This window comes from Passer montanus, unplaced genomic scaffold (assembly GCF_014805655.1).
Source record: "Passer montanus isolate IOZ18808 unplaced genomic scaffold, ASM1480565v1 scaffold20, whole genome shotgun sequence".
In the NCBI taxonomy this organism is placed as follows: domain Eukaryota; kingdom Metazoa; phylum Chordata; class Aves; order Passeriformes; family Passeridae; genus Passer; species Passer montanus.
In genome coordinates this window covers 7,782,735-7,795,817 of record NW_024366592.1, presented here as the reverse complement: position 1 = coordinate 7,795,817, position 13,083 = coordinate 7,782,735, and the positions used below count along the sequence as shown (strand labels likewise).

General features: G+C 43.8%; 1 protein-coding gene across 1 annotated transcript in view; it reads right to left on the bottom strand.

Annotated features, from left to right (window-relative positions):
* PAH (phenylalanine hydroxylase) overlaps positions 1–13,083 on the bottom strand; it is a 33,664-nt gene that overhangs the window by 9,547 nt on the left and 11,034 nt on the right. The window contains exons 4-6 of the mRNA XM_039708218.1: positions 9,577–9,760; positions 4,114–4,202; positions 1,907–1,974 (exon numbers count right to left, since the gene is read on the bottom strand). Coding sequence (XP_039564152.1) covers positions 1,907–1,974; positions 4,114–4,202; positions 9,577–9,760 — 341 coding nt within the window. The remainder of the gene's footprint in view (positions 1–1,906; positions 1,975–4,113; positions 4,203–9,576; positions 9,761–13,083) is intronic.

The following is a 13,083-nucleotide window of genomic DNA, read 5'->3' as shown; positions in this document are numbered from 1 at the left end:
TTAATGGTTTTTGTAAAAACATGAAACCATCAGATCCATAAAACTCTGTTGCAGTGGCAGAGAAATTCTGATCTGTGCTCTGTGCCATAACAGATGCAGACTCCAGCCAGTTTGACTTTTTATAATTGTAATGAGCAATTATCAGTTAAATCCCACCCTCAGGCCTCCACGTGCTTAGCTCATGTTGAAGCTAACAGGAGTTATACATCACAAGCAGTTTGGTCTCCTGTGAATAACCAATTCCTTTGCAATAATGTTAAGGCCATAGGTGAATCCAGCAGCTTTGAAAAATCAAAGGGGTTTAAGTAACTTAATAGGTTTAACAACACTGCTGGAACAATGCTGAAGCTTTCCAAACCCCAGAGACCCATTGTTAAACTCTTGATGACCCCCCACCATCTCTCACTTTCTCTTTTTTTTTTTTCTTGAGCCTCAGGGCAGCTCCTATGGAGAACCATCACCTTCTGTCTCTCTGTATCAGCTCTCCTTGATCTATGGAGCTTTAAACATCATGTTGAATTATGAGGATTGCTGGGTGATTTTTGTTCCTATAGCACTCCTAAACAATCCTCAACCATCTTCGAGTGCTACTGGGGGAAGCTATGGCTTTAAAACCTTTCAAATTTCAATTAAAAAACTGTTCTAGGGATCAATGGAGCCAGAAGCAAAGTAAGGCAGAGAGAAGAGGCAAGCTAAAAGCAAAGAAAAGAGAAATCAGGGAAACTGAGCATTCAACAAAAACAGTAGGCAAATCTATCATGAGAGGAGCCAAAAAAACCAAAGGCAAAGTAGGGGCAAACAGCACAAAGAAAGAGGACAGAACAGATGCAAAAGAAGGGATACAGAAGAGGATTAGATTAATGTTAGGAAGAAGGCAAGCAACCAGTGACCCATCTCATTGTTGCAGCTGTGTAGCACCTTCACAACTTAAGAACCCTTTCCTTTCCTTGAAGCCTGATAACTTTGGTTGTGCCTCTCATCCTGTCCACTTCTCTGTATCTTCTGTGGGATATCTAAGAATGTACATTAGATCTGTTCACATCTGGACACAAAAATCTTATTCAAATTTTCTAGCTATAAACTGGCTTTCTGACTTTTTCACCTGACATTTTATACTTTCCATCAACCAGTCCAATTTTGTTTCTCCTTTTGTGATTACATTATTAGCTCTTTGGCTCAGGGGCTATATTTTGATCCTGTGCAAATTGTAGCCCAAAATTTACCATATATGTTATTTTTTTCTTTGCAAACACAGTTTTTACCAGTCCCAGCAAGAATCAGGTGCAGTAGTACCGATCTATACGTGTGAGTGTCTCTGGGAACAGAATTTTTTCTCCTCCAGATCTGATCATTGAAAGCAATCAAATATGCCTGTTCTAACTGAATTTATCATCTCTATTAATTTATTTTTCTTGGGAAATTAAAGCCTAAATTACTGATTGCAGCTGGATTAGACATGATAAAAGTAGGGTAACAGACACTGGATTAGCATCAGAACCATATGTTATTCATTATTTTAATAGGGTATGCAGATCCTGCTTTAATGTTAATGATAGACACTCCTCCCCCAGCCCTGGTTAAATGGGGAATACCAGATTTATTCAATGCTCAGGTCTTTGTAGCAGCAACAGTCTGCTGCTCAATTAGACAACAAAGCTGGGAAAGAGGGGTGTTGTGGGGAGAGAGGGGAGATGATGTCTCTTCTGAACAAGTGCCTGGAACAATTTACCTTTGTTTTGCTGCGATTTGAGGATAAATGCATGAACAGGAAGATTTAAACACATGGCAGAGAAAAACCAACAGCAGGAGGATGTTTGTGGAAAAGGAGGGATAGGCAGCAGGGTGAGAACCCCAGGAGAGGGCAGGAGATGAGGGCTTGCTTTGCTCCCATGCAGTGGGTACTCACTGTCTGTAGTTGTAGGCGATATCCGCAAACTCCTTCCTGCGGGCCCGGTACACGGGATCTTTGAACCCCTGAAGAGAAACAGCGATGGGCAGTCCATGCAAAACGGCCAGCAAGTGCAAAAGGTGAAGAGCCTTCCTCCCAGTGAGCACACTCAGGCATGGCTGGTGCATCCAAGAAGTGCAGCAAGGTCGGTGGAAAGCTGCCTCCACTCAGCCAGGGCAGCGCTCCTTCCTGGGCTGCAGAGCCACTGAGCAGCCACAGCCTCTCACCACCCCCACCCCTCCAAGTCCTCTCTTTTTCTCATTTCCACTTCATATAAGATAGGGAAATTTGTTCTTTACAGCAACAGCAAGGTGCTCCTGGCAAGAGCAACCCAGAATTATCAGTACTGGGATAACCATGCCCTTCTGGTTTCCCTTGAAGCTTGTTGCTGTCCCTGGCACAGCTGGGCTGCTCTAGAGCAGCAGAATCAAAACACATTAGAAACACATTTCTATCGAACCTTTTAGGCAGATTTTCAGCAGGAACCACACTTTAAAGTGCTCATTTTCAAACTGCTGGAGGATCAGTAGCCACTTAGGAGGCCAAAACCCCCTATTTGTAGTACAAATTCAACAATTTGGAGGCAATTAATGACTACAAAGAATGTCTCATAGACCTTGTGGCTGGGAGCTTGACCTTTGCAGCTAATTAGCAATAAAACCAAGGATAAGAAATAAAACCTCTAAATCTTCATCTGGGATAACCGTTCCTCCACCCCAGTGTGCCTGCTGTTTAGACTAAAAGATCCTCAGGACCAGGAGTGCCTTCACCACCTGGAGTGCAGGAACATCCTCCTTCCAAGCTAGGATGCCCTTCTGCAGGGAGGATAGGAACAGCTCCCTGGGCACCTCAGCAGTCCATAAATGCATCTCTTAGTGGTCAATGGCACAGCTGGACTGAGGGGCCACAAAACACAGCCAAGTACAGGAGGCAGCTGGAGTGGAGTGTAAATTCACGAGCGGGAATAAAAAAGGGATAGCCAACAGCCAAAAAAATGCACTGTCCAAGGTTAACCTGTCACGGAGGTCATTGTGATTAAATTCCATGCCTCACTTTATTAAAAACACAGGCTCCTTTAATTTCTCTTTTTCTGCACTCTATGGACTGTCACCTATTTACCCCAGCAGCTGGCTTTCTTTTTTAAGCACAAGTACCCACTAACTAATTCTAGGAACTGGAGGAGAGACGTTTCATTCCTTTTTATATATTTTTCTTTTTTTTTTCCCTAGGTTCTTTTTTCAAATACAATCTTGGTCTATTCCCACATGACACACAAGGGGGCCATTGGCTCAGTGTATCTCTTTTCATTCTGCTTCTCATATGACCACAGTGAACATCATGAATCATTGTACATGGTACATAACACGTCTTGAATTAAGCAATAGGTAGTGAATGACTAATCACCCCATCTCAATTAAACTAATAGCAGCAATTTTTGGTGCACTGCATGTAATTTATTTATAATCACCCTATCTCAATTAAACTAATAGCAGCAATTTCTGGTGCACTGCATGGAACTCAGTGTGTTTTGACAAATGAAAGTAAGTTGTTGTTTGCTTGGAGAGGGAATAGAGGCAGAAAATATTCTTGTATCTGAACAAAACTGAAAAACCGCAAAACAATTTTTTTTATCAGCTAAGTCAATGAACAAAACTTTCTGATGCTACCATTTAAACCATAAACTTTTTGAACCAAGAACATTTTCTTTTGTCATGTCTCACCATAAAAGTACCATGTCAGGTTTAGTATCCACATAATAATACACTGAGCTAAATCATGTGTATGTAATCAATGATGAAAAAAGTCTTTCTCTGGGCTATGCCATGTAGCTTCTTTTTCTTGTTAGTGATACACAAAGTGAGCCTGAAATCACTACATCAGAGCCTCCTGGGAAGAGTATGCGTGAGATGTGTCCTTGTGGTGGCCTTCTGCTCTGAAAACCACTACAACTTTTAAGATCTCTTGGCATTTGCTCAATTATAGCAACTTTTGGTTTGATTTACTCCATAACCAGGGATTGGGCTGATTATAACCCTAGAAATGTGGTAGCCTTCTTGTCCTGTACCATGTGAAATTTAGTCTACTAGATCTGTACTGAAAAAGAGCAAATTTAAATGAAACATAATTGCCAATAATTAGAAAAATTGCTAAAAAATAATTCTTACAGGATGATCAGCATCCAATTCTGCTCCGTAGCTTAGGATCTGATTGGCAAACCTGTCCAGCTCCTGGATACTTCTTGGGAACCACGGTACTGCAAAACAGAAAAGAAATAGAGACTGGTATCCTTCTTTGTTATTTGATTTTTTGCCTTCTTCTGACATTTTCATCTTTTCATCATATATATATAAAGAAACATATGCAAGGGGCTAAATTATTTCAATTCTTTTCCCTGTAGTAGGAAACAAGAACAAACCAAGCAAGTTCTCTTGAATCTGTGATCGTTTCATACTGTTGGAAGAATACAGAACATCAAAAGCATCTGAATCTTGGTGCAGAGCTGGCTTGCAATGTTTATGATTTTCTGTTTATTACTTCTGGTGTCTTGGCTTATCAAAAATGCAGAAAATTTTCACAATAAGCCAGAATCATCCCCTTCAAAGGAATCACAGGAAACTCCGTAACAAGGATAAAGAATTTTTGGACTGTCTGAAACACTCTTTCTAAAACGTACTTGGTGGCCCCACTTGAGCTAGGATTCTGAAACAAAACAAATGGCTTCCTAATACCTCAGACTAGCACTGTATCACTGCAGTCATTCCACAATAATGCATTAACTTGATTAACTCTCTTGGTCTATTTCTCTGTTGCCTGTAACTCACATGCTATACACACTGTCTCAGGCACAGCCAGCAAGGAGAGACCTTGCTGACCGCACAGTGTAATGCCCATGTGACCCTCTCATTGCAGAAGGACTTAAGATGAGAGACAATAAAGAATCACAGGGATTTCCAGATGTGATATGTTGAGATAAAAAAAGAGTAAGTCAAGTGTCTTCATGGCAATTCAACACAGAGGACTGAACAGGGGCAGCCTCTATCAGTAAAAAGTTTGCAATTAATCAAGAGACTTTCTTGTGCAAATGGGTGTTGCTTGCTCAGCCAGTGCTTGGAAAACAGCAGATTCCCCTCTGTGGCTCTCTGCTCAGCTGGGAGCTCCGCTGCTGGGCCATACCTCCCCTTCTTATTATCAAGTGAACCTGATCCTCGGCCAGCAGCTGCCAGATGAGTTCCCTGCAGTGCCTTGGTAATGAGGCTCATCCCAGACCTGATGGACCACCCGCAGGATAAGAGGATCCCTGTCTCCAGGACTATTCAGCCGTGTTTGTGCCGAGCCTCACGGCACGGAGGGCGCTTGTGGCTCCGGGTTTCTGCGAGGCACCTGCACGGAGGCACTGGAGCAGCAGCAGCAGCTTTACAGCGCTCAATTTGGGGCCCAAGCAGAGAGAGCGCCCATACCCCGTGCTGCTGTCCCATCTCCAGCCTGGCTCCGTGCTGGGAGCCTTCATTTGTTTGCTGCGGGTCAGGAAGATCCCGGGATGCCGGAGCTCCCCGGGATGCAGGGACCCGCTCAGCGGTACCCGCGCCTTCCTCCGCCCGGCACAGGAGGGATGCTGTCCGCCCCTCTCCAGGATGCTTCTCCTTGCCCTAAAAACCAGAGCTGAGCAGTCACTAGATGGCAGCAGCAGACCCAGGAAGGTCCCCAGATGGGTTTCATTGCTGCTGGATGTACCGCTGGTTCTCCTAGCTGCTCCAGGAACACTCTGCCCTCGCCGTCAGAAAGTTTCCTGCACCCCCACCCCTTCACTTGAACTAGTCACAGGGGGGAGTAGAAAAAAGTGTGTTTGATCTATAGAGAGTGGTCACTACTTACATCCATTTTCTATCTGGGTTTGCCTCCTGGCTGTAGCACTGAGCTTTGTGTGATGGTGGGGAATTGCTTCACTGTTTTGTGCTTCAGACTCCCCACTACCAGCCTGGGGTGAGGTGCACTGGTGAATGGTTTTGTGTTAGGCACTGGGGAAGAAAGGCTGCCCGGCAGCCCCACAGCAAAGGATTTGTCAGTGTTAGAGAGAAAACCACTCTTCTCAGGGATGCAGCATGATCTGAAGGGTCCAAGCTGTGTGGAAAAATTGGTGGGGGCTGAAGTCTGCACTGGATTTTTGGCAGTGGTGTCTGTAGGGCTTTGCTGGCCTGAATCAAAAAGGTCTTGCCGGGCAGGGTTTGAACCATTGCTGACTTACTTTCCATACAGAGTTACTTTCATTAAATATCTTATTCTCTAGATTGCCTTAGTACTTGGTGCAGGCCTCATTAAAGACTCGAGGAAAAACTGACTCCAGGCTGATGTAGTGCCAGTCCTGGGTGTGGAGATGGGCGATTTGCTTTTTCCCTAAACAGGAGAAGCAACTTCCTAGCACCAAGTCCTGATCCTGCCTACCCAAACACCAGCAGTAGCTAAATGAGAGCAGCTCTGAGCTTGCAGAATTGGATGGACGTGGCAGGCTGTGGAAGGGAAATCCCAAGGAGACTTAGTGCTGCTTGCACCAGTGTAAATTGTTAAGCTGGGTCCTTGAAAGTGTTGAGCTTTCTCAGCTCTCATGGAAACAAGAATCCAAGACTCTGAGCACAGTTCTGGGGCAAACCCTGCATTAAGTCCATACAGCCCTCACATCGAGGGCCAGGGTGAAGAAAGGCTACTGGTGGGTCTTCTGCCTGGATGCAATGTGCCAGGCCGCTGTCCCCAGCCCTCCCAGAAACTATTCAAAAGATCAAATCAAATTACCCCCTGGCTGAATCTATCCCATATTTTGTTTGCAACATCCTCCTGCAGCCCGTCCAGACTGGCTGTCTGTCTGCACAGCCATTAATGAACTGCCAGGGCGAACTCTTGCAACACTGGGCCTCTGTGAGGGTCTGAGGAGCAAACGTGGGCTGATCAGTAATAAATATTGATTTGTCTGTAAGTGAAACAGCAGCATTTATGGGATGGTGCTGGACACCCAAGTGGTGACCAAATTACCGTGGGGTCAAATGCTGAGCAGAATGCTAATAAGCCATTTATATGAGAGGCAGCAAAGCAGGGCCAGCGAGGACTTCTGCAGAATCCTCCACTTGGACCATTGTGAGGAGGGTCAAAGACAGGTCTATGCAATTTATAGCAGTTCAAGGCCCAGGTTTAGCCTTTTTTAAACACTCTCAAGTGCTCTGGCTAGCCTCAGGGTCTGGCAAACAAGGGTTTGTGAGGAGGGTCAAAGACAGGTCTATGCAATTTATAGCAGTTCAAGGCCCAGGTTTAGCCCTTTTTTAAACACTCTCAAGTGCTCAGGCTAGCCTCAGGGTCTAGCAAACAAGGGCCCTACAGATCCTCAGCTCCCAGCTTGTTTCAGAAATGCAATAAATTGTCTGCATTTCCCTAATGCTGCAACAGAATAATATTTAATTATTTTTATTCATGGGCTCCAAATGGACTGCAGCTACCATCTTGTTTCCAAAAAGAGCCACTAGGAGATGTGCTGTGTTTTCACAACAAATCTTTCCACATACACAAAGAGCTTTTGGCTCAGCAGCTGCCAGCCCTTCTCATTTGAAGCTCCAAAGCTACATTTGGATTTAGAACACTTTGCTGGCCTGCTCTCACCTAAAATTACACTGTTGATCCAAATCTGATATTTCTAACCATTGGAATGTGTCAATTAAATGTTGTATTTAGTTAAGAAAAGGTACTAAAAGCAGTTAAAAGGTCCAAAAAAAAAATTAAAAGCCATTCACTTATCCCTTGCCCAATAAATCACACAAACACAGTGTTTAACACTGAGCTATACAGAAGGGACAGAATGCAGAAATCTCCTCTGAGCGCCAACAAAGCAGTGCCCCAAGAATGGGACTGTGTGTTTTCCACAGGAAACAGAAAAATAAGGTTTTTCTTTTTCAAATCATGAGCGGGAGCAAAATAAATCCTTTGCGGGGAAGAAATGACAGCATCCCAGGCTGCAGCAAAAGAATCGGTCCCATGGGATCCCAGATTGCCTCTGGAAGAAAACCTTCCCAGCCTTTACCTGCCCACTGAGACAAGTGTGGCAACATCCCCATAAACCATCTGTCTGAGATTTTGCTCCCTGGAGGCACAGTGCTCTTGTTCTGTGTTTTGGGAATAAGATTTCACACAGGCACATCTGTGGACTGTGACCAGATTTGCCAGGAGGATACATTTGAAAGACAAGCTGGCCTAAAAGGCACCACAAGGCCTGTTATTTGTTAATGTCCCAGATAAAGGACAGCATCTCGCCACACTTCCTACAGCTCGGGCTGTTCCCATCTCACTCTGCCCTTGCAGTGCCTCTGCCCAGGATTTGCCACCCACAGTTCATCCCCGAAGCAGGGCTTGTTTGACCTTTCAAAATATGGTCCTTGGAGGATTTCAGTTTGACTGGACCCTTATTGCTCATGAGAGGAGTTGAAATTGAAAAAGAAATGAGAAAAGGCAAGGAAAAATATCAATCTTCCCCTCTCTCCTTGGCAATAAATTGTTCTCATTTTATAATATTTCTGAATTGCTGAAACTAACAAACACAAGTTATCCTCTCAGACAGAAGAGGATCAAGTCCCTTTTTGAAGCACTGACAGGATAATCTAGCTCAAAAACTCCTTTGATCAACACAGCAACATGCAGTGAAATCCTAATCCTACAGCTGACCACAGGAGTTTTGACTTCTGTGAGGTCAGAATTTCACATGCAAGACTTTGCTGGATGATATTTAGAGCTGTATCTCTGTCTGACTCTGGCAAATGTTTATAGACAACTTTATTATTTCATAAAATTCTTTATTACCTTTTTCATAGTAACTAGAAAAATGAATGTTAAACCCTGGTAGGTCCTGTAGCTTTCTTCTGGAAATAAAAAAGCCCCCAAAAGTGAACCTCTTCGATCTGACATGATCATAAATCACCTAATCAACCTTTTGTCCCTTTGTCTATGAATGGAGAAAACTGACTCCAAAGAGAATCTGCCTTCTTCTTTTTCATCTTCAAATGTAATGTCATGGGTAGGACACAAAGGAAATGGTAAAAGGATTACCAGCACTGATCTCAAGAAGGTATTAATGTCCTTTCATGTTGTTCCTAGGAAGGAAGAGGAAGATCCAGGCCTAAAGTATTTAAAGTCTGAAATCCTATTAAAATCACATCTGTTATCTGAAGAGGCATTTAAGTCTGTCTGAGACTATATGCTAGGCAGCCACCACTGCACCAAGCAGCCTCAACTCCAGCAAATCTCTGAGAATTAGGAGCGGGAACAACTCAAAAAATCTTTCCTTATTTCCCTGCGAAGGCAGAACTGCAACTGACCTCCCTGGGATTTCTTACAGTAATGGAAAGTTAGTCCTGCTCCCACCAAAGTGGGTGGCAGAGCCTCCCTAGCTTCCCAGGAGACCTAGTCAGAATCATGGCAAAAATTTACACTGAGAGAAAATCTCCAAATGAAAACGTTTACATTACAGGAAAAATAGAGAGAGAGAAGTGTAGCCATAAAGACCAAAGTGGATCTCCTTTACTACAGGGGAAATAAGTAATTTCAGTATGTGACATAAACAGTCCATGTCAATGTTAACCTTGTCAGCATATGCTTACCAGTGTCCTTCTTCTTTGTCCGTGAGAGCTCATGGACTGTTGCTCCAATATCACTTCTCAAGGACTTGATGATCTTGTCCAGTGCTGGGACATTCTTGCCTTCCAGGTTAATGAAGAATTCATACTCATCTTTGTTGAGACGGGAAGGTCGGGACTCAATGTGGGTCAGGTTTATACCTTTTTCCTATGAGAAAGAGAAATTTTGGTCCCACAGTTTTTGGGGAAAGGAATATGACATAAAGACCGAAGAAATACATATGTCAGTCAACAAACCATACTGTACCATCCAAATAACTCAAAAGCAGCCACTGGACTTGAGGACTTTCACAGCAGAGCAAGAAACAGAAAGGAAGAATGAGAAATATGTGGGATTCACCCTTGCACAGAGCTCCATCATGAGGACTAGGGACTACTGAAGGCTTAGAGAAAAGTGGAAGCAGGATTCAGGTTGTAAACAGGCTTTGTATTGTAAATGGCAACTCCAGTCCCTCAAGCACATAATGAGAGCTCGTCTGTGTTGACAGAAACATTTCCCCAGCATCGACACAGGAAGAAGGCATTCCACCTGTAGAGCACCTTCTCATGGGAAACTGAATGCAGTCTTGATGAGCATCTTGAGGGAAGGCTGGGTAAGCAGGCAGCTGGGCACCCTGTGAGATAAGCTCTGCAAACCTCTGTGCAGTCACCTGCAAAGCCACCTGCACAGTTTCCAGAGTTGTGAGCAGCTGCTGGGCAAAGATCCAAAGGGAAACATGGATCTGCACTAAAAAAGGCAGCCCAGGTTTGTGCAAATAAAAATATGGGTGTTTAAAATCACAGGATCACTGAGTTTGTGAGGTGCAATGGGACTTCTGGAGATCAACCAGTACAATAATATGCTCAGGTTGCCTGAGCAGATTGCCCAGGGCTATGTCCAGTCATGTTTGGAGACTCCTCAGTTTCTCTGAGCAACTGCTCCCAAGTCTACTCACCCTCACAGAGAAGGATTATTTTCTTTAGCACAGCAATTCAAGTTCTGTCTCATCAAAAATCTTTGCTGACCATCAGCAGCGTCTCCTAGCTCTGAAGATAGAGAGCACTGGTAACTGTAGCATTGGTGACTATAGCCAGTGGGAACCTGACCTCAGACATGCTGCCATGTTGATGTGTAAGCAACAAGTAACTAAAAATCCTATTTTTCCAACAAAAAGCAAATTAAAAGTCCAGGAAAGCAAAAAAAAATGTTTAGAAAAAAACAACAAACCCAGAAAGTCCAAAACAAAAATTCAGGAACATCTAACCCTGTTAACTGAACTAAAATGTTTTCTTGAGCACTATAACTTGAATATGAAAACACTGCTTTTTTTTCCTTGGTGGTTTTTTTTTTTTTCTTTTTGGATTTCTTTGTTTTTTATTTTTCTTTTTTGTTTTGTTTTGTTTTTTTGGGGGTTTTTTTTGTTTTTTTGAGAAAAATCTTTTAAACAGGTTTCCATGGACATTGCCCCTTGGCCATCTTGTCAGGCTCACACTGGTGCTGCAGACACAACATGCCATGGCCAGGTCTGGGCTTCTGTCCCCTCGGAGGAATATACAAATCCCTGGAAGAAATCTGGGCCTGAAGATCTCAGAATCATAGAATCATTACCCTCAGAAGAGTCTGAGAGGCTGACATGTGGTGATCAGCATCCCTGGAGAAACTGTTGATTTTTGTCTTTCAAGCTGAAGAAGACTCCAAACTACATGGGGTGAAGTGCTGGCCCTGCTGGTGTCAATCTCAAACGCCCTGCTACAGTGGGGTCAGGATTTCATCCACAAAATAATGCTATTAGGATCTACTTTTGACCTACAAGGAAGAAAAATGGAAGATTTTTTAACTGTACATCCCTCTTTCTGAGCCTCTTTAGGGTTTTCTTTGCTCCTCTCAGTGCTTGCATAGCGCAGAAGGGCATCTGGCCATCAGCAGCAAAGGCCTGATTTACTCCTCCACAAAAGGCAGTTTATTCCTTGGTAGGAAACATATATGTCATTGCTCTGTTTCCTGAGCATTGCACACTACAGATGAACTCAAATTGTTTGGCTAGATACCAATACAATAAGTTGAAAAGGTCAAAAGCTCATTCACCAACTGCTGCTCTCAAGAGAAGCCGTCCTCACAGGGCTGTCTGTCCAGGGAGAGAATGGCCAGCACTGTCCTTGGCCCTGGGGACAGTTTGTTTTAGGCCTCCAAAGCCCTGCTTCCCAAACAGACTGCCCATTGTCCTGTCCATGTGGTGAGGCACTGGGAGCTCCTGACAGAGAGCAGGCACAGGGAGCTGCTGTGCCTTTGCTGTGTCTCACCATCCTCATCCTAAAAGTTTTCTTCCTTACGCCTACTCTGGGTCTACACTCTTTTAGCTTAAAACCATCACCCATGTGCCATCACAAAGAGCCTTGCTAAAACTCTGTCCTCATCTTTCTTTCTTTCTTATAGGGCCCCTCTGAGTACTGGAAGGCCGCAATAAGATCCCCCCAGCACCTTCCCTTCTCTGGGCTGAAGGCTCCTTAAACTGCATCCCTTTGTTTTGTGATCAGGTGACTCTTACACTGTACCAGCTCTCCAGTCAGGCTCGGTGAGCAGCTGGACAGACAGCAATGCCCCCACAATAAACGGGATGATGCAAGGGTTGGGAATGAAGAGATAAGCTGCAGGGTAGGCATGAGACATGCTTATGGCAGCAGGAGTTCAATATCCTTCAAACTATCACAACCTAAGACAGTGAGAAAAAACAGGAAAAAAGAAGATGGAGGAAGGAGCCCAGGGAGAGAGTTACCTCCTTTCTTACACCTGAGAGAAGCAACACACCTTCCCACAGAGTGTCAAGCTGCTTTGCTGTTTATTTGAGGGATATCTGCCACTCAGCAACGTCCAGAGCCAACCTGTTACATGTTTTTGCTGAGATTTCAGGACCTCACAACAGCGAAGCTGAAGGGAGAACCCTTCTGGTGACTGTTTATAGAGCAAGAATCCAGCAGCATATGTCCAACTCCCTGAACTGGCACTCCTGGAGATGTGTGTTCTCATGTGCTGTGCCTTGCTACTAAGCCCTTGATTTCAAAATATTTACAGTGGCTCTGTTACTAGAGTTGCTTTATAAATCTCAATTTCATTCTAGTCCTACTACTCCATCTAGTGTTTAATCTTCATAGTTTCACACTGTTCAGAACTTTTTTATATTCTTGATGCTGCCAAATCTCGCTATTGCATCACATTTCTCCCAATAGATGATGTTTCCTTTAAAGCTCCAACTTCTGGAGACAAATAGTTACCTGAGAAAGGAGAATGGGGGCATATTTTTGGTTTAGTTGTACATTTTAAGCAGTTTTCAATGTCTATCTGCTTTTTATCAGAGATTGACATCTTGACAATGTATGCCTTCAAAAGCCAGCTAAAAAAAGTTATTCCAGTTTTATGAGCTATTTTTTGTTGATGGAACCTATCTCCTACCCTAACACCTTTGGAAGATCTCAGCTGTCACATGTTTGTGGCTG